Raw genomic sequence first — 26,842 nt, forward strand, 5'->3', positions numbered from 1 at the left:
ACTACAATATGTTCAGCACCATGTTAAAAGCAGTAGAAAAGGCTACTCCAGTAGGTAAAAAGTGAACTCTTAGCCTGTAAAATAACTTTTACTTTTTTTTTTGTTGTTTTCCATTCTCTGGACACCAAGTAATTTGCTTCTGTAGTAAGCCAAATTTTCATATTTGGCAAAAACTTTCCTCATTTGCAAATTTTATTTCAACTTGAAAAGACTTTTCCCCCCATGCCCTTTTTTATTGTTGTAACTGGAAGAAGACTACACAACTTTGTCCTTCCTGTTCGTATTTGATTCTGGCAGACATCACTAAAATGCAGCACTGACACCTAATAACTGTCTGATAATGGATATTACAAGAAAAGAAAGAGCAATTTTCCCCCAAAATGCCCAAAATGATTTTCAATCAGTTTGATTGGGATTGTAATCAACTGTTTAAAAAAAAAAAAAGTAGTTGCAATTACTCATTACTGAACTGAAATCAGTTGGCTTTAGTTGGTCCAAGAGGTCATACAATATTGTTCCTTCCCAATATGATCCACCACAATAGTGAATGGCACTCAAAATTCAATTTCTGGTAATACTAATATATAATTTTTGTCATAAAAACTTTGCTTCCATATAAATGTCTGTAAGAAGAAATAAGCTGCTACAGTTCAATCTCAACTGACAATGCAGTAAACTTTCCTGGAGCAGTCTGAAGCTACTGCTTTGTTCTACTTGAGTTTACATGGAAATCTAAGGTATGCTTTAAAGCAAACCAATACTGCAAAAAAAATCTACAGAAAGGACCCATGTTTATCTCAAGTAATAATATAGCACTTCACCAGCAGCAAAACCACTAAGACATTTAAAACAGAAGTGCACAGACATTTACTTCACTCTAGTGCTCAAGTGGAATGGGAAAACAGTCTTTCCACATCTGCAGACATTTGTATGTCAGGTTCTTACTGTTTCATAAAGCTTTGAAGTGCTGCATTTCACCTTATACATTCTGAATGGTTTTAATTTAAATCTCCCAAACAGTATGAGATTCTACAAGACAAAGTGTTGGGTCCTATACTTTGGCCACAACAACCCCAGGCAGTGCTACAGGCTGAGGGAAGAGTGGCTGGAATGTGGCCCAGCAGGAAAGGCCCTGTGGGTGCTGGTCAACAGTGGCTGAAACAAGCCAGCAGTGTGCCCAGGTGGCCAAGAAGGCCAATGGCATCCTGGCTCATATCAGCAATAGTGTGGCCAGCAGGACTAGGGAAGTGATTGTCCCCTTGTACTTGGCACTGGTGAAAAGAGACACCAACTTTTTCTTTGCTTTTCCTTCCCCTCTTTTTTCTTTCTTTGCACTTAATTGCCCTGACTGAAAGGGACTAAAAGTTGGCTAGTGGATAGTAGCACAGGAAAAGTTTAAGTGCTAATTTTCTGTCTAGAACAATGGAAGTTTCCTCTCTAAAATTAAGGATTAGTGGTACCTGGCCACCAAGGTCAGAGAGCTTAGTTTTTAACGAGTCCATAAATCCAAATTATTTTCTTGGATTACCTGGATTTCTCAAATGCATAGTTTAGGCTGAATCACTTCAACTCCTGATGCAGAGTTCTCTGCAAAAAAACTGCACTATAAATTTTGAGACATATTTTGATGCGTAAAAATTACTATAAATGCTCCAAATACACACAATTTATTCTCATTCTTTTTATGTTTTAGTCCAGGCATTTGCACAACAAAGACTTGAATTTTGTAAAGTTTTTCAAGGAGAAGGAATAAAACCCACATCGCACTCTCCTCGCAAAAAAAGTCAGGCAAATTCATATTACCACTAATCTGAGAATGGTATTTTTAAGGTTAAAGGGTTCCAGGATCCTTCTACTGAGGTCATGGTATCTGAGACAAGCTACTGAAACTATTGGGCAGAAAGAAAGAAAAAAAAAACAACCCAAACAAGACTAGAACAGAACAACAGAACAATCCAAACGACACTAGAACCAGAAATAACCTTCAGATTTCAAGCCCCAAGGTCAAATGTGACAGTTGCTAGTGATTCCTTCATACATTTTTCTTGACATCTATCAATGCAATCAATCTCAAGTGAAGCTGCAGATGCCAGAAAGGGAATAGCCTATCATGATTTGTAGTAACCTTCAAAACAAGGTAAACTTTCTCTGTTGGAAGTGCTCTGTGCACAAACATACATGCACCTACTAAAGTACTGGCTATATGAAGTAGTAGTATTTTATGGCTTCCTTGCTCAGTCTCGCATGTTCAGATTTCAAGTTTTATTTAAGAAACACCTTAAACTTCACATATTTACACAAAAGTCTTCAGATGAATCTCAAGTTTGGTTAAGGTTTTAGAATAAGTCTAAAGGTCCTACTCACAGTTCAAAAATCACATATGGCTTGCAAAGTCAATTTATGTCATTTGCTGAAGTCAAAAGATGTTCAGTATCATCAGTTCTCTGCAGGGATTCTACAGTCCACATCCCCTAAGTGTGGGGTGACAGAACAGATCCTGTGATGTGTTAGTGCCACAGCCTCAACCTCCCTTTGCCTCTGAAGTGTTGCAAGGATTTGTAGGAAGAGACAAAGTCACACTGACATACAGCAATTACAGTTTAAGAATATACAGAAAAATATCTCAGAGAAACTACCCTGCTCTGTCCTATAGAGAAAAAGCATCAGCACAACAAACATGCAGTGTGCCCAGCTGATGCAGGGAATGTGGGACAGATGTTAGAAGTGAACTCAATCCAGTAGTTCAACTCTTACCTTTTGAATCTACACCTAAACAAGGCTGATATCCTGATATTCCCACTGAAGTAGCTAATCCAAGGATCTTCCCCACTTCCCATGTTCAGGGAGGCCTCAGAGTCCTTCAGTCATTTGAACAGTATCAACATCCACTCGCTACATTACTTTTTGGGGCAAGAACACCATTATGGGATTACTGATGAGGGAGGTCTATGATAAAAGACCAAACTGGAGATATGGTGTCATTAGCTATGTTCTTAAATAAAGTTTGGTTTGAAATATAGTATATAATACTGTAACTCACCATTAACAGTGCAAGTAAAGATGTAAAATAATAGTGGTAATTAAAATGAACCATGATATTTTTGTCCTTGCCCAACTCTTCTTTCTCCAAAATACAATAATCAAAAGAAATAAAAATCAATCCTTTATTACAAACTCTGACCTTGTTGGCAAGTTTTCCTTTGTGTTTTCTCCACTCTACTAAGCACATTTACAATCTTACTTGCTTTATAATTATAAATTTAACACATGGGAAAGCAAATGAGAGGTGAAATGAAATCAGTGGCCACGCTGACAATCTGACAAGCACCCAGAAGTGAAAATTCAAATTGTGGAAGCAACTCTGCTTTGCCAAATAACCAATACGCTACATAAACATACTTGCTGCCTCCTCACCTCTAGAAATAGACAATAGGAAATCCATTAAATAGAACAAGAAAGGATTGTATACAGCACCATGGGAGCAGAAAAACAGCAAAAACCAGTACCCACATCTAGCGGTATTTGAGATAAATCAGAGAGTGCTGTGCTCCATGGCAGGAATTATAACAACTCCTGCCATTACAAAGGATCAATAGCACTGCACTGGTTCTCTCCCTGTATCATCTGCAGGTGCTTGTAAAACCCAATAGAATTGCAAAAGGTGTCAGAACAGACTAACCATATAAAAAACACATCCACAGAGTCAGATAATCTAGAAACACTATCATGCAACAAATCTCATTCTAAAAGAACACAGCAATGTGTTGTTCCCTGTAGAGGAGTGCTACTGATTGCTTAGGAACTAATTTAAAGAAGGTTTAACCAAAGGTGTTCCAGACCCATACATAAATGTGGAATAAGATCTACCTGCTTGTTAAAAAAAAAAAGTATACAATTCTGTTGAACTGATAAACAAGGATATAGTTACCTTCTGAGTGATAAGGATTGTTGTAAATATATTATGTGTAACAGTCATGATTGTATTTGGCAGACTTTCTGTATAACACAAAACAAGTATCCTTTTGACAGCCTCTGGTGTTTTTCATCACTCAAGAATCATTTGCAGCCATCACTTCTGCCATACTCTTCCTGGTGTCCGTCGTATCTGCCCCACCCTGCTGCAATGTGATGCATCTTAAATTAGCCAGCTTTCTTCCTGCATGCAATAGATCAGCTGCATTGAAATATATCAAGTAAGAAAATAAAACTAATAAGTGTCTTCCACACATGAATTTCTGTAATGACTCTGGCTCATTAAGGAACTGGTACAACTCTAGTCCACAGGCTTGTGCTATTTTTCTTTAGAAAATGAGACAAACAGAGAGGAACAAACAGAACCCCACTAGTTTTGCTTTGAGTCTTTGTGCATAATCACACCTGATAATTTACACACAAAGACAACACCAAGGAACTCTGGTAACAAATAAATACTGGGTGCTATGCTGTCTCTACCTAGTACAATTTCACAGCTTTACGTATATTCTACTTAAAATCAGCTTCAAGTGCTGTCAACCAAAACCTTTGCTTGCCTGGTTTCACCCTGAATGAAACAGTAACACCTGACAGCATCTACTTTTTTCTCTTGTAAATGTAGGTGAACTGTGAAGACCTTGTAAGATCTTAATATATGTAATTCAGGTTATGGAGATTAAAAAAGAACGAAAAAGAGAAAAAAAAAGTGTAAAGAAGATATTGATGCTGTGTATAGTTCAAGATATGACAAAATCCACCCTGGAATTAACTTATTGCTTTATCATCCTCCAGGTGCATTTGTTTCAAAAAAACATTCCCGTCCTTCTATGACTTTAAGTCATATCATGGACTCACTACTGCAGATGCCAGTCACTGGGAACTACACACACTTTACACCTCTTGTTTTCAAAACAATATATAAAGCATATGGAATCAAAGAAGTGTCACCGTGGAACTTTAAAGTGCTTTTATTTCTAGTGCAGGTTCACTGAGGAATTCAATTACCTTGTGCCTAGAGCTAAGATCCTTATAAAATTTTAGAAACTATTTGGTTATAGCATGGTCAAAGAATTCATTATAAAAAAATACAATTGTTTGCAATTTCCAAGACAAAATAAAATATCAAACAGAACATATTTCCACTGTAGGACTGCTAGTTCTTTTAAGAACTTTATAGAATTATTCTTGACTTTCGATCAGCTATTCTGAATTCCTATTTAAACAAAAGAAGATTTTTACAAAAGCGAGACTGACGTGTTGTGTTATCAAAGCTGGAATAATGAATATTATCCCTTCAAACAAAGGGCAGAAGAGCACTCAAATTCTAGAATGAAGATTCAGGGCAAATGGTGACAAATTGCCACCCTATCATCTGTGTCTGCAGTCTGTGGGTAGTTAATTAACTATCCCCATATGATATTTACATGGGTATAGCATCAGAGTTTTTCTGCCTTGTGAACTGGGGGAAGAACTACTGCCCCTCACAATGAAGGGATAGGCCCCGAGGAGGGGGAAAAAAATGGACCAGTCAGGTGCTCCAACTGCAAAGTTTTACAGCAAGGGAATACCAAGAAGCCAAACATGCAAAACCACGAAAGCCACAGGCACATCCTTACCACCCTACACACCTCGGTGATGCTGCTGGAGAGCAAGCTGCACTTCTGGCAAGCATATGGGACAGCCAAGCTATAATCAAAACCTCCTTCTGTAAAAGTACAAACACTCTTTTTCCTGTGGTGACAATCTCCATCTGCAACACCCAACTGAGGAGTCCGTGTCGTCTCCAGCAGATGGCAAAGGTAGGAATTTGTTATTGTACTTAGAGTGATCTTTCCCTTCCCTTCAAGGCTCCTTATATTTGACACTTGCCTGTGCTCCTGGTGAGTTCTGCCCACCCACAGATCCGAGCTGGAGCAGACCAAAGCATTTGGCCCACAGCAATATTCCCCGCGAGTGCCAAGGAACAGTGGCAGTGCCAACACAGGAGGCACTTTGCACAAAGCATGTTTATTAGCTGTGACATAGAGCACAGCATTTGCAAAGAGCTAAGGAAGAAGACAGCTGCTGCAGCTCCTCTAATTGCCTCTCCCCAGACATCAACAGCAATTTACAATTTGGATGATGTTGCTGGAACTAAGTATGATCTAGATCCACACACAAGCTCTCCTCCTCACTTTTATAGGCCATGTGTTATATGAGAATTACAACTATTCAAACTGTTTCTATGAGTTAGGTTATCTCCTGCAAAGTTTTTTATTGCACATTCTCCTTTTGCTACTGGAAAATACAGAATTTGCTGTAGACAGTAATCAGATAATCACATCTTGTTACGAGCACAAGCCAGCAAGACTTGTTATTAGAGACTCTCTAATCTATCAGATCAAAACAAAGAAAATTTGAGATGTTTGCTGAAAATTATGCCTCTTAACACATTTCACAACAAAGGTAAAAAATAAAAATAAAAATAAATCAGTATATAGAGCAGGTAGGGCACTAGCCTCACATATATCCAAATTAAAGTCTCAGTTACTCTACTACCACAGCATCTTGAAATATTTACTGTGTTCAGCTCCTGCTGTTCTGCTGCTAGCAAAAATTTAAAAGAATACACAGGAAGTCTGACAAATTAAAACATCATCAAGATTAATTGCACAAAAAGGATAAAACATTTCAAACAGTTGCACCCTTGAAAGATCAAAAGCTTTACTCCTCTGCCAGTAGTTCTGAGCTGCTTTATTGACAAAAAACACAAATGCAAAGCAAAACTGAAAATATATGCAGACACATGAAACTGCAAAGACTCAGTAGATATTCTAAGATATTCTTTACATGGGTAAAGAATTAGTAAAAAGAAATCAGACAGAGTGAATTAGACAGAAAAGTTTTAAATTTAGGATGAGTATCCAAACTACATCTGCACCTGTAAGCACAGACAATAAATGTGATGTCCACTTAGAGATTCAGTTGCATGGATCCAGAAGTTTGCTGATGCTTTGTGTAATAAAATAAGCATCAATCTCCAGCTTCCATGATATTTTAGACCCATGGAAGACAAACATCTACCCTCTGTGGTGTCCTGCTCCCCTTAGATGTACAGCATGCATTTTGTGACTATACTGCACAGCAGAGTGATTTTTCTCAATTCAAGCTGTGAGTCAAATGAGAGGATGAGACTTACCCATGTTTCTCTGGACTCTTCACTGATAAGATTTCACTGCTGTTTTCATCAATGGGATGGACACGAGCAATATATTCTCCACTCTGCTGGTAAAACTTATACACAGCCACTTGAACTACACATTGATCACTGCTGCTTCTCAGCCAAGGGCTCAGGATGATGGGGCTCGGCCTCTCTGATGCGTTGAGAAAAAGAAATGAACCTAGAACAGAGAAGGCAACAAGAAAGCTTTGAAAATAAATAAATAAAGAACAAACCAAAAGCAAAACCCACCCAGAGTGCAGATGGATAGTTGTAATTTTCATGCCACAGCTCATTCTGCACCCCTTCCATACCTCACAGGCAAAGATGATATTTGCCAATTAGTTTGAAAAGTTTGCCCATTTTATATTAAGCCTTTTAAGACTGAGGCAACATTTCAACTCACCTTTGAATGGCCAGAACAAATATTACTTTTAGATTTAACGCCCAGAAAAAAAAGCCCAGGTTGATAATGAATGAGTTTTAGGTTTAGATTTTTGTCTGTAACCTCTCAGGTCTGGTCCAGACCCAAACATATTAGCCTTGGTTCAGTGGCATCCTGATTTGACTGCTCTGATAGATAGGTAGATAGATAGATACATAGATAATTATTTACACCTATTTCTCTCATCCAAATAAAGAACACAAATTCAATACCTTTACTTTTGCTCTTCTATAAACAGAAGAGTGCACCATTTTAAAGTCTAATATTATAGATTCAGGATAAAGGCCTGACACAGTTTCCTTTCTTCAGCAATTCATTCTAATGTATTAATTTTATATGCAGCTAATTCACATTAAACATTTCATTATTATCCAGTACATTGACTCCCTTGGCCTAATTCTATTTCAATACAATCTGAGGCTTATCCAGTGGGACAGAGGTAATGTGTTTTCATCCCACTGCTGCTCATTTCAGGTAAGTCAAATTACTCCCTTTTGGCAGCTGACTAATTTACCAATTTGTCCACAGAGGAAACATACTGAGGTCTGTAGCTGGTAAATGAAATGGACCAACCCTTGAAGCAAGGAAGAGCATGATATTCCACAAATTCTAGCAAGATGGGTCAGATAATGAAATCTTATTGTCTCAATTACCTGGAACATCCATTAATAAAGCCTGTCTGTTAATACTTAAAACATGCAGGTCTGACAAAGTGTTTAATTTCATTGAGAGAGAAATTAAGGCCCAACAGTGTTGTAATTTAAACCTATTTCTAAATGTGCATTAATTTTAGCCAGAGCAGCAACCTGGTTTTGAAAATGCTAAGGTTGAAGTTTCAGAGGAATGATCTTCCACATCACTAAGTGTGGCTCAGGTGATATGCAAGGTGTCTAAAAAATCCTATGAGGGATTGAGCCAGAAATGAATCTGGTTTGCCTTCACCTCAGTGTCCAAGCTGTGGATCATCAGGTGCAAACCAGCCACTCTGAGCACCTGCACCAGCTCACCTCCTACGATGGATCTGGTAAATTGTCCTTATTTAGTTGTTCTTCTTTCTCTCTCTACTGAACTGAGGGTCAAGAGCTCAGATTTGAATAGTTCACTGTCAGATGCCAGTTCAGAACAGGGGAACTGCACTTGTGTTCACAGATGGCTCCTTTGAAAAAGTCTGATTTGGCAATTCCTCTCAGGTCACGCACAGGGCAATAATGAAGCCTGGACTCCTGTCAACCACTGTGTTTCCCTCCCATAAACACATTTCTCATAAGCAGTATTTTTGACATATTTGTCACAAACAGTGTTCTTGACATTGGCACCACATTAATGACATATCTAAAACTAGAAAATATCTATACTGAAAGAAACATGAAGAAATACATAAGGTACAGCCTGCTTAGATGCCAAGGTTTGTAAACAGAGCGAAGTGAAATGCAGTCACAGTGGGTTTTTTTGGTTTTTTTTTATTAACTAGATTCCTTTATGTAAAATAACAGTTGTTAATCCAGTTACTAACAGAATGGTTTGATGACTTTTTGTCAGTTATATATACACAATATATTTGTTGGGCAGTAAAATAAAATAAATAAATAATTAAAAAAAAAATCAAAACTCAGCCACATGTATCATCCTTCCCTGACTCTCCCTTCTGTTGCAAACAAGAGAGAATTAGAGCAGTAAATCTTGTGACTTTAATTGTAGCATCCTCATAAGAACAATGAAATCTCTGACAAAGGAGCAGAGATTTCTACTGGTGGCAGAAATACACTAAGCATTGCAATAATTGCTGATGGTAACTTGCCAGGTGCAAGAACCATTTGCTCATCTTACTGCCTTGCAACAGGGAGTCAGATTTTAAAAATAACAAACAAAGGGAGCTCTCATTCCTTCTTTTCTTGCAGTGGTTCTAAATCAAGAGAGCTGCCAAGGGTAGTTCCTCTTATACTCTGACTTAAGGTCAGGTTTGAAACACCTATGAAGTCCGATGGTAGACTAGAGTAGCTGCTACAGCAAATTTGAGAGATAGTCATGAACCTCCTTTGTTTTGACTTTTCTATTTAAACTCTCTATTTACAGGGCTCACACTTTGCAACTGTATCTTATTACTCATCACGTGGCTGGTTCTACCTACTAATTTATATTGCTGAAAGGAATACAATTTTGCCGTGGTGGGGTTACCCCGGCACACTGTCCCAGGATAGTGGGAGGAACAGCCCCACACTGTGTGGGTGTGAAGCAGTGCCTGGGAATTCATTATGAAGGACATGGCTATTACACTGTGCTGGTCTCACCACCAGCACACAGTCTTGCCAGAAATGTCCTCTAGTGCATAGTTCTGGGGAGATCATCTACTAGAGCTATGACAGATTATATTTTTAATATAGAGATTTACTTTATTTTTAAAAAGGAGAGAATGAACAAAACTTTGTTCTTGCTTTTGAAAGCTCAACTATCTTATGGGTGACTTTCCTGTCTTTTGCAGTGTTCTCTTTTTGTTCTTACTGCTGTTCTTAAGCGTCAAACAAAGAACTATCAGAGCTGCCTTTAGCTCTGGTGTTATGGGAACGGTTTCCAAAGTTGCAATGAGGGGTACTTGCTATGAAACCACACAGACTTTCTTATACAGCAGAATTTGAAGATTCTGGGATTAGACTATGGCACCCACAAAGGACTGATTAATGTACCTAATGTGAAAAATTATACATTTTGAACAAATCCCTGTGCTTCTCATTTCCCTCAAAAGCACAACCTCTCAGCCACTGCTTGCCACTGTTTCATGTAGCGGCCTCCCACAGGATCAATATGACCATTTCCAGGATCAGAGGAGACACTGCTACTTAGAAAGAGTTAAAATATCACGTGGAGATCGATTCCACATCCATGCTAAGGGATACAAGAACATTCTATTTCACACCAATGGACTTTCTGAGCAAAATCAGAAGCCACATGTTCACTTGTGTTTCCCTCCAGTGGGGAACCATGTGGCATGCTTCAAGACCATTTGTAGACCCATAAGGCTTTAAGGTTCCAGAGATAATTTCCTTGCATTATTTTCTCCTGTTGGCTTGCAGTTCTAATAAGACTCCTGGGATCCTCCCAGGTGAATAGCTAGAAAAAGCACTGTAGCTCTCACCAAACTGCTTCTGCTATTTAGATACCAAGGGACATAAGCTGAGATGAAAAGTCCCCTTCCTGGTACATGCTGCCAGTGTCACATGCTACTGCTCAGGACTCTGAAGGGTCTACTTACTTATCACAAAGATCTTCACCAATGAGTCATTTCAGCAGTCTTTTGCTATAGGTTTTAAATCGGACTCTGGCTGCACAGTGCATTGCTGATATTAAAGAGATGCAGTTAAAATAATCACATTGTAACTAGATATTCAGCCAGAGATCCAGACACTTTGCACTTCTGGGGTCTTGAGCTCATTCATCATCATCATGCAGAGCCATGGGTTTGCAGAGGGAACAGCATTCAGTATTTCGCACCAAATACACTCATGTTTGCGCTATATGACAGAAACCCTACCAGCTGATACTGCTCTGTGGTGTTCCAGACACTGCTGGTCTAAACGCAAATACTTTATTTTCCACATTCCCCCTAAACACTCACACTGTGTGAGAAACCTACCAGTAACACTCAGCTTCTAATAATATTTTTTCCCTGCCTTTTTAATAGCTGCAGTCATAATGCAACGGTATTACTCATCCTCATATGTTGTGTCTGATAACATCTCTGGCAACTTGCTGTCACTTCAGACAAATGCACATGAAAAAATATTTATGCTTTAAGCACAGCGAATTATTGCAGTTGACATAAAAGGAATATTACAAGACAAATAAATATATCCGGCATGAAAAATTGTTGTCGATCCTTTGGATACTTGTTTATAACATTTTAACATTCGTGTCGAACAAAAGGAAGGATGGTTTATCAACTTAGTAGCAAGATGTTTTTGAGGTGACGAAGACAGCTTCAAGCTGTGCTGTTCAGGACTAATGAGGTAACAGATTATTTGTAAACAAGAAAACTGATGCTAATGTACTATGCATGTACAGATACACTATGAACAAAGCACCTGTCCAAAACAGTTTTCAAATTGAGGAGTACAAACTGGTAAGTCTACAACTTCAAACCACATCAGCAGTGAAGCCCATTCCCACAATATCTGGGCCAACATCCTTATCTGATATGGAGGCACAAAACACCTGAAACTCATGCCAGTGAATGCTAAGGAAAGCCTGAGATTATGGGGTTCAAAAGACAGAGCCATCCCTTGGCCCTAAGAACTGGGTAAACTTAGAATCCTATTGCATGCCCCTTTTAAATCTGGTCATCTGACAGCTACCTAATAGCTTTGAATGCACCCTGCTAACCGCTCATATCCTAAATCCTTCCCAGTCAGTCTCAGGGTAAAACCACAGACAGAGCCAGGTCAGGTTCAACTGCTCAATAACCTTGTGATGCTCAGCAAGGTCAGTGCAACCCTATTGCATCCTCTGACCTTTCCAGTCTAGGAAAGATGGCTGCAGCCCAAAAAGGCAGCAGCTTGAGAAGTTACATTGGGAAATAGGGTTCACTGCAGAAAACAGCAACAAGCTCTTCTGGGACAAATACACGGAGGCAACTCCTCAACTTGCAGCTGAGGTCTAGGATTTCCAGCGTGTGACGTTCCTGGATACCTAACAGCACATAACCAAATAAGGTCCTAAAGATGTGATATCAAGCAGGCCAATGGGACATAAAAAATCAGTTACAAAATTGACATGCATTTGAATTTATGAAGAGGGAACTTCACATCACTTAAAAACAGTATTTAGTAACACACCCAAGCCAATAACACACACAGAGCAGACATCCAGGTACTTCACACAAATTAAAGTGTCCCCATATTAATTCAAGCAGATTTCTTCCCTAATAACTAAAGACCACAGTTTTGTTATTTTAACTTTCTTGAAAAGTCTTCTTTTGACACTGTCTCCCATAACATCCTCATAGGTAAGCTCAGGAAATGTGGGTAAGATGAGTGGACAGTGAGGTGGGTCAAGAACCAGCTGAATGGCAGAGCTCAGAGGCTCAGGATCAGTGGAGTAGAATCCAGTTGGAGGCCTGTAGTCACTGGCATTCCTCAGGGATCAATACTAGGTCCAGTCTTATTGAACTTGTTTAGCAAGGACCTGGACAAAGGCATAGAATGTAACCTCAGAAAGTTTGCTGATGATACGAAATCTGCAGGAGTGGCTGATACACCTGAAGGCTGTGCTGCCATTCAGTGGGCCCCAGATAGGCTGGAGAGTTGGGTGGAGAGAAACCTCATGGGGTTCAACAAGGGCAAGTGTAGGGTCCTGCACCTGGGGAGGAATAGCCCCAAGTACCTGTACAGTTTGGGGGCTGACCTACTATAGAGCAGCTCTGCTGGGTGTCTGGTGGATACCGAGTTGACTATGAGCCAGCAGGCTGCCCTTGCACCCAGGAGAGTCAATGGCATTCTGGGGTGCATCAGGAATAGTGCGACCAGCAGGCTGAGGGAGGTGATCCTCCCCATCTACCTGGCCCACATCTGGAGTGCTGTGTCCAGTTCTACGCCACTCAGTACAAGAAAGACAAGGAGCTACTGGAGAGGGTCCAGTGAAAGGTCACAAAGACGACTGAGGTTCTGAAGCATCTCTGTCACAAGGAGAAACTGCGGGAGCTGGGCCTGTTTAGTTTGGAGAAGAGACGACTAAGAGGGGAACTCATTAATGCATATAAATATCTCAAAGGGGGGCATTAAGAGGACCGTGCCAGACTTTTTTTTGGTGGTCCCCAGTGACAGGTAAAGGAGCAATGGCCATAAACTAAAACACAAGAATTTCCACCTCAACATGAGGAAGAACTGCTTTACGTTGAGGGTGGCAGAGCACTGGGACAGGCTGCCCAGGGAGGTTGTGGAGTCTCCCTCTCTGGAGACATTTCAGAACCAACCTGGATGCATTCCCGTGTCACCTGTTCTAGGTGACACTGCCTTGGCAGGGGGGTTGGACTGGATGCTCTTGAGAGGCCCCTTCCAACACTAACAATTCTGTGGTTCTGTGAAAAGCAAGGCTCAAAACACAGCTAGGCTGACTTAATCTGATCACAGTTATAAAGCAGCAATTTAACAATCCTTTGCAAAACTGATAGATTGTTATTCTGAACATAAACTCCATCTTCCTACTAAAAGGATTTTATTACCTTTCACACACAAGTTCAATACTCTACCAGATTAAATTAGGGCTGTAAAAACTATTAACAGTCAACGTCTGCTGGGGACTGTACAGTAGAAAAAAATTATTTAAATCAAGTTTTATAGTCTTTAGAGATGCTGACTAGAGAGAACATTTCTACTAGTATCACAAAACATCCCACAGAGCTGGCCTTTGGATTCTTCATTTTACACTTAACTTTCAAATTAACTATTCAAGCAAAAGTCTCAAAGCAGGAGCTCAGTAGTTGGTAAAAGCCATGAAATAACTGGGCACTACCTGAGTGACAACATTAAGAAAAGATACTGTAATACTTTTTCTAGGTTTATTTATATGGATTTTCTAATTGCCTCATCAAGGCTCCAAAGTGTGCTGAATGTGAAGAATGTGAATAGTCTCCAGAGCTGAATGCAATGTGACTGCATAAGCACCAAAAGATTTGCAACATGCTAGACTTGCATCTGACTTAAAATTCATGAAGGTAACAGCCTTTGAATTATTACAAAATTTGGAGCTGAACAATTCTTAACAATCTAATTATGCTAATTGAATGATATCTCACCTCTTTGGAAGTCGATCAGAGTTCTTGCTATTAGCTTAAATAGAACCAGGATTTCACTTCTAATACCTAGCAGGGATGTGAGCACGTTTCTCTAGATGATGCAAGAGCAATTCAGAAACGTTAATGAGTTCATACTAACTCTTGTGGGCGTGTAATACATTTTACAAATGGACAAGTTAAGGCAGACATTAAACAACTGCAAACAGCGTGTGGCCAAGATTTGTATCAGAGCAGAGATCTGCAAGTCAAAGCTCTTTGAAATTACCTCCTATTCAAGTATTTTTCATTTTCAAAGTATAAAGGGAAAGGCCAATAATACATCAAAGCAAAATGAAGTAAAATATTGTCCTCTTACTAAGTCATCAAACAAATTTGATTTGCCCTACATGATTTGTCTTAAATTCAAAGGCTTCACTCATATAAAACCTTGTCCCTCAAACAACCAGTATTCACTGTGATCCTTGGGAACTGCAGCAGTGCTATAGAAATGTAAGTTAAATTTAGGAAAGACAGGAGTCCTTCCTTTTCTCACACTCCAGTTCCAGAAATTTTCTTTATTATTTTACCTATTCTCTTGGAGGCAACCTTGAAGCCCAACACACAGAGAGGAGTCTCCTAGCAGTGACCTTCACACAGCTCTTTCACAGATTTCCCCTGTCACTTCCCTAAAATCAGGCGTGGTGCGTGAGCTGAAGTCCAAATGAACACTATTATAACACTTTGTTACTATTTATCAGTTTAAATTCCAACAATCCCTAGCATATCTCATCACAGTACTCTTTGGACAGACAACAATAAAAGATGATTTTCTCACAAAGCAGTGTAAATCAAGGTTTTTCAAAATGGAAAAGTCATATGGAAGAAAAAGGAAACAATTAAAAGCCCAGGTATTGCCTTCTGTAACAAGAGCTAGAGCCAGATGCTGTTACAGCCCAATTCCTAAATGACTCAGCAGCGTTTGCTCCCAGCTAAAAAGCACTGAACTGAAAAAAGTAGATAGTTAATTAAAAACTTAGAATTCAATGCTGAAATTAAAATCTTTCCTAGAGAATGACAGAAGAGTCTTTAAATAATTCAGCCTTGCACAGCTGATTAACCAATATGCATCTTCTCTTTTGCTGCTGACAGAGGCGAATGGTAAGTTACTTCTGAGCTGTCTGCTCTGAGACTAGAAGATGGAAGAATTTTCTGTCACCATGAACAAGGCAGACCTAAAGGGAAAGCTAAGAGGAAGCTGGTTCTGACAGTAAAAATAGAGAGGCAGAATGCCTGTTCAGTAGCCCACAGTGTGTGCAGTAGTTAAGGGGAGGATGTGAAAGGAAGACTAATGCTGTGCCTCTAGTTGCTGTTTTGCCCTCGAGTGTGCTTATTCGATTACACTTGGGAGGCTAGAAGCCTAAAAATTAAGAAGTTCAGCAATATTCTGACGCACAAGTACCTGAATAGAAACGTGCCTGGAACAGAATTGCAGCAACTCACAGTTCAGTAACGTCAGAGACCATGTTAAACAACTAGTAAGTACTGCGAGTTATTCCCCTGAAGAACCAGGAAAGCCACAAGAGAAGGTGCATAATTAAATCAATTTGGTGTAGCCCTCCTCCTTTTTCACTCCGAGCTAGGATTAAACTCATTACATTGGGGCTGCCGTTATGTCAGCTTTAAGTGCACAAGGGTCATAACTCAGACCATCAGAGAATCAAGAAATTGGTCTGCAGATAACATAAATAAGATAAATCTTGAGGAGATGGTGTATTTTAATGTCCCACACATTTTAATCCATTGTTGTCAGTCTCTCCTCTACACACATACATATACATCCATGCACCCAGTACCAGGAGACTATTAGTTGGCCAACTGCCCCCATATGTAGTGGGAAATGTGATGATCCTATCCAGAGCTTGTTGAACGCCTGATAGCATAAAGCACCAAATCTCTGCCCATTATCAGGCATCTCTCCATTGAGTGGTTGTGAGTCATCTTCAGCTCACCTCTCAGATACCTCTTTCCAGCCTAATCAAGCCCAGCTCCCCCTACCTCTCCAAGGGGAATACATCCTGTGGGCCCCTGAACACACGGGCAGCCCCACTGGGCCCTGCCAGTTTCCCCACATCCCCCTTGACCTGGAAAAAGGAGCCAAGGCCAGACACAGCAACTCAGGTGTGGCCTCACCGCTGCCACCGCCACCAAGTGGTCCAGAACAAGTAACTTCTTTCAGTGCTGGCTGCCTTCCTCCTACCTTATTTTGCATGGCTGCCTACCCTATTTGTTGTGAGTTGGGTCCTCCATAATTTGCAAGTCCTCTTCAGCAGGACTGCTCAAGGCAACCAGTTCCCAAACTGGGAGAATGCTGCACCAGCAGATCCTGGTCCAAGAGCAGAGCGTGTCACTTCTGGTGGCTCCACAAGGCTCCTTTTAGCCCAATCCTCAAGTTTACCAAGGTCCCCTTGGAGAAAAGTTTTGCCATTGACTGCACCAGCCAAGTCCCCTCTCCTTTCAGTTCATCTGGATCATCTACAGATTTGACCAGATTTGTCCAGGTCATGGATGATAATACTGAGCACCATCAGCCCCAGTCCTGGCTCCTGGGGTCAGCTCTGCTCAGTGCTGGCAGTCACTGGGCATGAAGCCACCAAGTTTTATTGGCCTCTGAGCCCTCTGTCCAGTTTTCAGCCTGCCTAACAGGGAGCTCACCCACCCAGACCTCCTTAGCTCCCACATGAGAATGCTGGGGATGATGATGCTTAAAGTCTTCCTAAAGTCAAGATGAAGTACACCCATGGTTTCTTGTTCCCTCACACACCTGGTCATTTGACACTAAAGGACATGAGACTGGTGAACAATGATTTGTCCTTGGAAAATCCATGCTAAGAGCTCCCAATTATTTTTTTGTCCTCTACCTGTTTGGGAATGGAGTCCAAGAGGACAGGTTTTATATTCTTTCTAAGGATTGATATGAGGGAGACCAGCCTGTAGTTCTCCAACTCCTACATCTTGCCCTCCTTAGAAATGAACATACTACAAAATCTTTTCTGGTTGTCAAGGACTTCCTTCAATTGCAATGATTTCTCATTGATATTAGATACAGCATCTTTGGTTGTACCCAGTTCCAGGGACTTTAAAACAACCAGATTCTCTAAGCAGTCCCTAACTTTGTGCTCTCACAATCCTTGCTGCCCTTTCCTTGAACCCATGTTGTTACATGCCAAGGTCTGCAGGCTGCCTTGACCTGTAAACGCAAAGAAAGTCACTGAGTACTTCTACCTTCCCAGTATCATCTGTCAATAAAATTGCTTTAACATGTACCAAGGAAGGCTAATGGATCCTTTTAAACACTCTTTTTTTTCCACAGAGCCTGGGAGGCTCATTGAAGGCCAGACCTCTTTACAGAGAATACCTTAGGAAGTCACTGCACCACAGTCCAAGAGAATGAGGAAAAAGATACCTGGCAGCTACAAATAGACAGACACCGACAATGGCACACAAAGAAACAAAGAGGAGCTTCAGTCATGTCAACAGTGACCACTAAATCACATGTATCTCAAAATATTTTTGCTACACTACCAAACTCTAATTTCTGTGTCTTCTCTCTTCTCTTGAGTTTGCTTTTCTTACTGTGATTGCACTGCGATTCACTTAGAAATTATGTTTTTGCTCAGAAAGAACCATTTTTTCTTTACTTATTCTGCAAACGACCTATCACACTTTTGGGCTCTGAATAGTGTGAACTAACTGAAATAATAAGGACATTGTTTTTTCCAGCAGTGAAAAAGCTGGAAAAAGACTCCACTCTTCATGCAAGCAAATACCTCTGGGGCTTCAGTGTGGGTTTCACGTGAATACAAATTGTAGAAGTTCAAGCTTTCGATGAACATTATGGATGAAAGACTGTACAGATCTTTTGCTCTAAAAACAAAAAGCACAGCCACAGGGGATCTGCCCACTGAACAGGGCATGCCAATCTTCTCATATGTTGTAATCCTACCTTCAGCACACCTTTTAAATCAATTCTATTTCTCAAGAGATACATGCTTACCTTAAAAAATAACAAATTTGGACAGCACAAAGCCTAACTATAATGGAGAAATATCACATAAATTCAATTAAACAGCACTAACCATTATATGTCATAGGAGTTTTCTTCTTCCAAGAATGTCTCTGAAATGTCACCACAGCCCTAACCAAGGATATCTGCCCCAAAAATCAAACTGAGGAAGCCACATACATTATTGTCAGGGGAGAGGTGGGTGGAGGTGTATCTGCAAGGATGTACAAGGCTCTTCTGACCAACTACATTCACTTTTCAGTCTTACTGAAACTATCTAATGAGAGAAAAAAAATCAAGTAGTCAGACTTATCATTCTGCTGGCATCCTGAACAAATTACCTTTAGCTCACTGACATTCCAATTTTCTAGAAACAGGCTTAGTTATGCTAAAAGGGTTATGACTTGTGTATTTATCTTGGTTACAATTATTCCATCCTCTTTTCACTTCCCTAAGATATAGCATAAATGAGAAATCCCATTTTATTTGATTTTTTTTGTTAGCTATAGACTGAAAGAACTACTGTCTTATTAAAAGACTATCTCACTACTCTAGTTTTAGCCTGGAGATAACAGAACAAGGGAAGCATGGCAGGGTGAATTGGAAATGGATTGTGGGTCATAATACGGATTTTACACAGCCCAGAATGACAGTCAAGAGTTTAGAAGCTGGCTCTGTCTGACAGAGTGATTCCAGTTGATGATTTCTGTGAGTCCCCATCACAAAGCCATTACCATTATCAGGACCATAGTGAGATATTTTGGTGGTAAGCTGGTGGAAATGAAACTTGTGGTTCCTGTACTGCAGACACACAGGGGATTTTGACCTCAGTGCTGTCTCATTCTACCTGCACTTAGCCCTGAGTGTCTCCCAGAGTTTATCCCTATGGAGCAAAACCACCGTAAATGTTACTTCTGAGATGAACAGGTACATCAGATAGAATGTGCAAGAGGTGCAGAAGCGATTCAGGAGCCCAAAGAGATCTGGCATGTGAGTGGGGACAGTTTACCTTAACACCGTGAAGGGATAAGGGTTGGGCTCCAAGATCTTTCTGGATGTCCCTTCCAACTCATCATATTCTGTGATTCTCTAACTATTCTTTCCCTCAGCTTTTCCCTCTGGTGACAGACGACTTCCCTGCTAGCAAAGCACTAGTGGAAACACCTAATTTCACAAACTGATGCGTTATGGTAACTGGTGCAGTATTTTATGCAACATAGTACAGATGAAAGTTGAAAGTAAGCTGAGTAAATTTAAGGTACTTCTGGTAAACCACCCATGTTGTCTTTAAATTCACAAAGGTCACTGGTGTTCTACAGAATGACAAAGAAAGATGCTTAGGATTTAGTTTTAATAAGGCTGCTTCTAAAAGCCCCTTCTGTAAAACACCACATTATTAAGAGAGGAGAGATCTTGCCTGTTATTTTACTTTTTCACCATTCACATAATTTGCCTACATTTTGCATTTCACCTGCAGGTCACTTTTCTTTTCAAGGCTACAGTGCCTCCCTTTCCTAATTGGAGGCATTAGCACAAGGCTGCCAAAACCTGTGGCAAGGGATGTTATTTAAACCCAGACAAGATTCTGCTTTCTTTGACTTCAAACAAAACCTTATGGCCACCTGTCAAATGATCCAAGGCTCAACAGACCCACATTTTTTTGAAAGCATCACTTTTGGCCTTAAATCAGTCTGGCAGCCTTCTTTCAAGGATGGAAAATAAAATCCCCTAGGAATAAGCTGGTAGATGCAGCAGACATGTACGCTGTAATACAGCAGTGAAGAGCAAACAGAGAGCTCTCCTTTTCTTGCAACATCCAGGCAAATAGGATTTACTGCTGTGGCTTTCCAATAACCTGAGCCCTGCACACAGTGAATGTGCTATAGGCTGCTATGAAGTGGTTGGCACAGGCTCCATAAAGGCTGCAGGAGATATCCAAGCTTCACTGAATAATGCTCTCTCCCTCTTTTCCTTTTAGATAAAAGTAAATATTGCAAGGTCATATGCAGCAGAAATGCACTGCTGACAGCACATCACTATGGAGGCTCTAATAAGCCCATAGGTATTTGTGCATATATGTCATATTTGACAGCATGCACTTTAACAGTTCCTGCAGGCAGTATTTTTCAGCCTAACTGGCAAGGTTTTGATGGTTTTTCTATTAAACTGTTTGGGTTTGTTTTTTTTTTTTTTACAAGAGAATAACAGGGTTTTTCTGTTCATTACAAATACAGAACTGATCCTGAAGGAAACACTGCAGAGACTTGTAGGTTGAGGAGGCTTTCAAACCATTTCCATCTTTGAAGATGAGCTATCAGGGTACTTAATTTAGTTAAGTCTCAGTATGGCTGTAATTCTTGTTCTAGATACCCTTGACAGGTTATTTTCTTTTAGGAGAAATGTGTAAAAGGAAACAAACAGAACTACTGAAACAGAAGAGCTGTCTTCTTTTGGTGGTCTTCAACACTGAAAAACTACTACCCAACATGATTCTTGCATCAGGAGGAAAGGTACAGCAGTCTCTTCCAGCTTTTGGCGTTCTTGTAGGAAAATCAACTGAATGGGAACTCTGAACACAGGACAATAGAGACAAGAAGAATGTTGGTGAGATGCACAACACCAGCATCCTCTCTTCAAGGCTATAATCCATCATTCAAGCACAGAGAAATGAGATCTGGAATCTTAGGACCTTTGTGATTCGAAATACCTGACTTTCAAGGCCTCTGACAGAAGCTAAGCACCCCTACCTTAAAAGCCAAAAAAGGACAGGCCTGGTTTACAGTGACCATCTCTTGCTATCCTAAAAACACCAGCCCCTTCCAGATTGCAACCAAATTGAACCCTAATAAATGTGTCAGTGAGACTTCATTTAATTTTTAAGTTTCCATAGAAAATAGCACTAAAGCCAGTATGAGCACTGGATCTCAAATATAGGAAGTTTAAATAAGATCAGCTGATTCCAACAGTTCTTTTTGCAGTGGCCCTTACCTGGTATCCCTTTCTAGCACTCTAAAATAAAGGTATTCACATGCTGTAGATACTCTAAGGACAGTTTCTGAAGTCAAGTTTGAAGCACAATGGCAAATTAAGTTTTCACTACCGCTTCATGTATGACACTTGTCTTCTGAATGGGAGAGGTATTATTTGTAAAAATATCAACATGGTACATTTGACTAATTTTGCAAAGAAACTAATGCAAATCCACAAATGCTTTCAGGGTAATTCTCAAACAAATTATCACAGAATCACAGAATGGTTTGGGTTGGAAAGGACCTTAAGGATCATCTAGTTCCAGCTCCCCTGCCATGGGCAGGGACACCCTCCACTAGACCAGGTTGCTCAAAGCCCCATCCAACCTAGCCTTGAATACTTCCAGGGATGGGACAGCCACAGCTTCTATGGGCAACATGTGTCAGTGCCTCACCACCTTCACAGTAAAGAATTTATTCCTAATAAACTATCTCAATCTGCCCTCTATCATTTTAAAACCATTACCCCTCATCCTATCACTACCCCACCTGATGAAGAGCCCCTCCCAATCTTTTCTGTAGGCCCTTTTTAGGTATTGGAAGGCTACTGTAAGGTCTCCCCAGAGCCTAACCATGTATAATGTTGTACATATTCTTTTCTCCTTTAAAATACGGTATAAGCTGTGCCACTTTTGAAGGTTTCAGATACAAATTGCAGAATGCCTTGATATGGAAGACTGTCTTCATTTCGAAACAGCAGACAACCAAAACTTGGTAGTCATTTTACATCACTGCACAGCCCACAAAGCCAATAAAATGCTCTTTTGAGAAAATACTAACCTGGTACAGCTAGGTGGAAATCAGATGACACCTTGTATTAAAGTAAAAGCATCTACTCTGTAGTAAATGAAGCATACAAGACCCAAACCAAACCAAATAGGATGGTGAGGAATGACATATAAAGCCATAAAAAACAACCTCCATAATCCTATACAGTTCAGTCTACAGTCTTCAAAAAGGGAGCAATATACAGGAAACTCAACTTGATGCTATTGCTTGAAATATTAAAGTGCGTTCAAGGGTTTGATATCAGTCTGTTATTTGCAGATTTTAATACCTTGTGTGGTGAAGATGAAGGCTGATCAAGGATCACAGCTCATAAACAATTGAAACATAAACCATTCTGAAATATAACAGCACTCAGGAGAATCAAAATATTTCATATTTCCAGGGAGATTAAGTACTGGGTAAAGCTAGCACCACCTACACTATAGCATACAGAATAATTTTGGCTTTACAGAAATAACAGTGGCAGTTTGTTCCTTGGCCTCTAGACTTCCAGCAGGGCTATCAACTTATAATGGAGGCTTTCTGTCATGTGGATACCTACAGAGTCAGAAACAGAGTTACAGCTGCTATTTATTTCATGAAGATCATCTTAAAACCTTTAGAGCTGGTAAATTTTGGCCTTTATAATTCAGATATTTTTAATGTAGTACCTTTCCTCCCTAGCCAGCTGCTTCAAAAAAATCAAATCATATCTGCCTTTCCATTTTGTCAATGATGCACCCTCTCATGGGTGCTGGAACTTTCTTCAATTTTGTAATTATTATTTTAGATAGATTAGGAAGATCTCCCCTGCCTTAGCCCTAAGCACATCAAGTGAGACTTAAGTGAATCTCAATTATAAGAGAACTGTCATTTTTGTGGGAAAAAGCTCTAATGTTCTGTCATAATTCCTTAGCATCAGGGTCCAGTTGAAACTAAACCCTTTATATAGCCAGAAAACAGACACATTTAGCCCAGCCTTTATTCTTCTACAGCTAGCAAATTACCCTACTTCTTTCATTAACAAAATCAATCTTTATCTTCTATAAGCAAAGGATCTATTCCACACTTTCCCTCTCCCTCTTTGAGCATGGACCTTCATTCACAAAGTACCAAGCCTCGTAACTACATCCCTCCTCATGTACGTAGCACTTACTGAAAAGGAGAGAACAAGGATGAAAATCCCATTTAGAGGATGTGTGTGCGCTGGTTTTGACTGGGATGGAGTTAAATTTCTTCATAGTATCTTGTAGGGGCTATGTTTTGGATTTGTGAGAAAACAGTCTCCAAAACAGAGGCATGTTTTGGTTATTGCTGATCAGTGCTTACACACAGTAAGGCCTTTCCTGTTGCTCACCCCACCCCACCAATGAGTGGGCTGGGGGTGCACAAGGAGTTGGGAGGGGACACAGCCAGGACAGATGACCCCCACTGACCAAAGGGACATTCCATACCATATGGCAATCATGCACAGCAATAGAAGCTGGGAGAAAAAGGAGGAAGGTGGGTGTCACTCGGAGTGATGGCATTTGTCTTCCCAAGTCACCGTTACCCATGATGGAGCCCTGCTGTCCTGGGGGTGGATGAAGTGATGAAGTAACCCACAGGTTTTCTCACTTTACACTTTTGACTCTTCCCCCATCCCACTACGGAGGGTGGGGGTGGGAGGTGAGTGGCTGTGTGGTGCTCAACCGCCCACCAGGTTTAAACTGTGACAGTGTCTAACTGGACAAAAGGAAGAATTTCCAGCACCAGGCTGCTACTTGTTGATGGGGTAAAATAGTTAAAAGACAGAATTCTGATGTCCCACTATCTGGGACATTTAATCTGTCTCCTGGATTAGTTTAAAAAGCTGAAATAAAGACACTTGTGTACTGTGTCAAACTCTAACTTAGTACTGCTTTTCCTGTTCCATGCAAAGGTAGCTTCTAAATATATATATATCTATAAATTTAATATTGTTAATACACTGAGAGTGTATAGTTTGAAAGAAGAAATCTATCTGTGTTTTTTCATTAAAGCAAATAATTTTTTCCAGTCAGCTCTCCTTACCTCACCGTGCCTGGAACACTCATGGTGACAGGTGATTACTTTGTGCTGCCTTGATAACAAGCCAATTACAAGGTATCTGAAAAACATGGCCTCCTATAAAATTATACTGTAGCTCATGAAGCACAGATACTGCCCCCCAAACGGAAAGAAAACCAAAATACGAAAACCCAACAATCCAGGCACCTGACTATTAGATGTACTAGTAATCTAGCCATGAAATGATAAAGGTTTGACAACCCATAAATTGCAAGCATCTAGTTTGGCTGTCGGGAAATTGCTTGCATACAAGTCACCTCAAATCCAATAACCTTTCCTGAAACTTTGATTATAAGTGAGATTATAACTCTATTATATTAATCACTGCAGAAGAACCAGACAAAAAAATCCCATACCAGACAACATCCTAATTGAGAACAATAAGAAAGATGAATAACACATGGTAGTTCACAAAGGTGCCATGGCACTGTAATTGCTAAATTCAATTAAAGGAAAAAGAAGTTGAAGATTCTACTACTGCTGTGATTTGCATATTACGGTTCAAAAAAAAAAGCCTTTCAAAAACTAGACTGTACTGAAATCAATCCTACAACACTAACAGTAAAAAGGCTGAACATTTTTGGATAATACATGCCAATATGAATTTGCACTGAATATGCATACATGACAAGAGAATTATTCATAAAAGCCATAATAAATATTTTGCATTTCTGTAGCACTTTTCATCTGAGATTTAAAATGTGAGTCATAACAGATTAATTCTCACATAAGCAAATGTCACATAGGGATTTAATTTACTCACCCAGAAAAGCATCACATTTTAAGAAAAGGCTAGCAAGCTTTTCATGATGTTAAGTAACACTACAGAATAGGATAACAAACGAAGAAGCTCTTATCCAACCAAGTCACATCTAGTCAGAGAGGAATGTACCACCATGTCAAGACTTCATCTATTGTCTGCAACCATGTTTTACCAAAATACAGTTGTCTGCTTAGACAAAAGCAACACGACTTTCTTGCAATCTCATAAAAGTTAGAACACAAGTCCTCAAAAAGGAGGAATACCTTTACACCCTGCCATTTTGCTGCTAAAGGCAGGCCACCTCCTTGACTCATGTCCTCACTACTACCTGATACACTGGCTTGCAGACTGACTTAGTCTGCCCTGGGAAGAAAGATGGAAACAAAACAAGATGTTGCTGTGATTGATCACTCAGAAAGCACTACTCAGAGATGTTCTTCCGAAATGTGACACCTACAAAATCAATGGAGTGGCTAAACAGGCATGTAACTGCTATGGCACGCAGACATGAACATGTAATCTGTCTGAGGGCTATCCACAGCTAAACTACAGAGGTAGGATGCAAGGCAAGTACCTACAGAACAAGACAGGGCCAAGATCACAGAAATTTATATTAATTCTAAGTAGAAGCACAAGACATTGAAGTTTGTCTGCTGGTAGGCTTGTCTCTCAACATATTATTTTTCAGTATTTTTTCTTAGGCCGAATTTTTAAAAGCCTAAACAAAAGAATGCCTTAAAATGAATTAGCATTAAGCATACCACAATCATTAACAAGCTAAACAGCAATATGCTTCCAGGGTACCATGCTGCCTCCAGCCAAACCTCATTATCCTTCTGAACTCTAGTTAGAGAATAAATGGATTGACCTATTTATTTCATGTCTAAATTTTATTAGAGGATTAACTTGTTTGTTTAGCATTCAGCGATGGCAGCAGCAAAGGTATTTGTATTCTGTGGAGTGGTCTAAGAGAGGTAAAGGGGGCAACTGAATGAACTTTTCTGATGCAACTGGATGAATTGCACAGCATGAATTCCTGCAATCGGTGTCAGTTCCTGTATGTATCCCTCTCCCTGTTCTACCTACACGCACACAGCAGCTTTCTTGCTGGTTTCACACACTCAGTCTTAAATCACTGATATTCATTTTGCATTTTTCATATACCCAGTTTTGGTATTTTTCCACCTGTGCACACTGGTTTTCCTTTTAGCTGGTCACTTCTCTGCTAGAGCTAGTCTTGATGATACTTCATCTCTACCAGTGCCTAAATCCTGCTTGCCACTGTGATCCTCTAATTTCCTCCCTCTCTCCCTTCTTTGGTATTCAGCCATAAAATCAAAGATGAATCAGATACCAGACATACACATTATCATCAGATTAAATTTATAACAGCTGCGTGTTACATTGCCTGTAAGGAGGGAAACCGAAGGGGAAAAAAAAGAGAGAGAAAATACCATGAAATATCAGACAACTGCCCAAATTTATCTCTGGGACCACGCTATGCTAGAAGCCTCATAAATGCATAACAAAGTGTGTAAAAGCCAAGGCTATAACTCAAATGAGATGTGGCTACCAGCAAAGCAGACCCAGCAGCAAACACTGCCTTGGAGGAGATACAAGTACCACACAGTTCAGGTCTCAGTACACTTTGTGGTCTTTGGTGAGACCTTTCTGTTTGCTTTAAAAGCAACGATGGCAGGAGCCCTAAAGAAGGCAATGAGAAACCTGGCAGTAATAGAGTGAGCAAGTGAA

The 26,842-nt window shown here is 40.0% G+C and overlaps 1 protein-coding gene across 1 annotated transcript in view; it reads right to left on the reverse strand.

The window, feature by feature from the left end:
* ALK (ALK receptor tyrosine kinase) overlaps window positions 1–26,842 on the reverse strand; it is a 225,744-nt gene that overhangs the window by 155,960 nt on the left and 42,942 nt on the right. Inside the window, exon 4 of the mRNA XM_018085039.3 lies at window positions 7,151–7,352. Coding sequence (XP_017940528.2) covers window positions 7,151–7,352 — 202 coding nt within the window. The remainder of the gene's footprint in view (window positions 1–7,150; window positions 7,353–26,842) is intronic.

The sequence above is a fragment of the Manacus vitellinus genome, unplaced genomic scaffold (genome assembly GCF_001715985.3).
Source record: "Manacus vitellinus isolate BGI_N305 unplaced genomic scaffold, ASM171598v3 scaffold_8_pilon, whole genome shotgun sequence".
In the NCBI taxonomy this organism is placed as follows: Eukaryota; Metazoa; Chordata; class Aves; order Passeriformes; family Pipridae; genus Manacus; species Manacus vitellinus.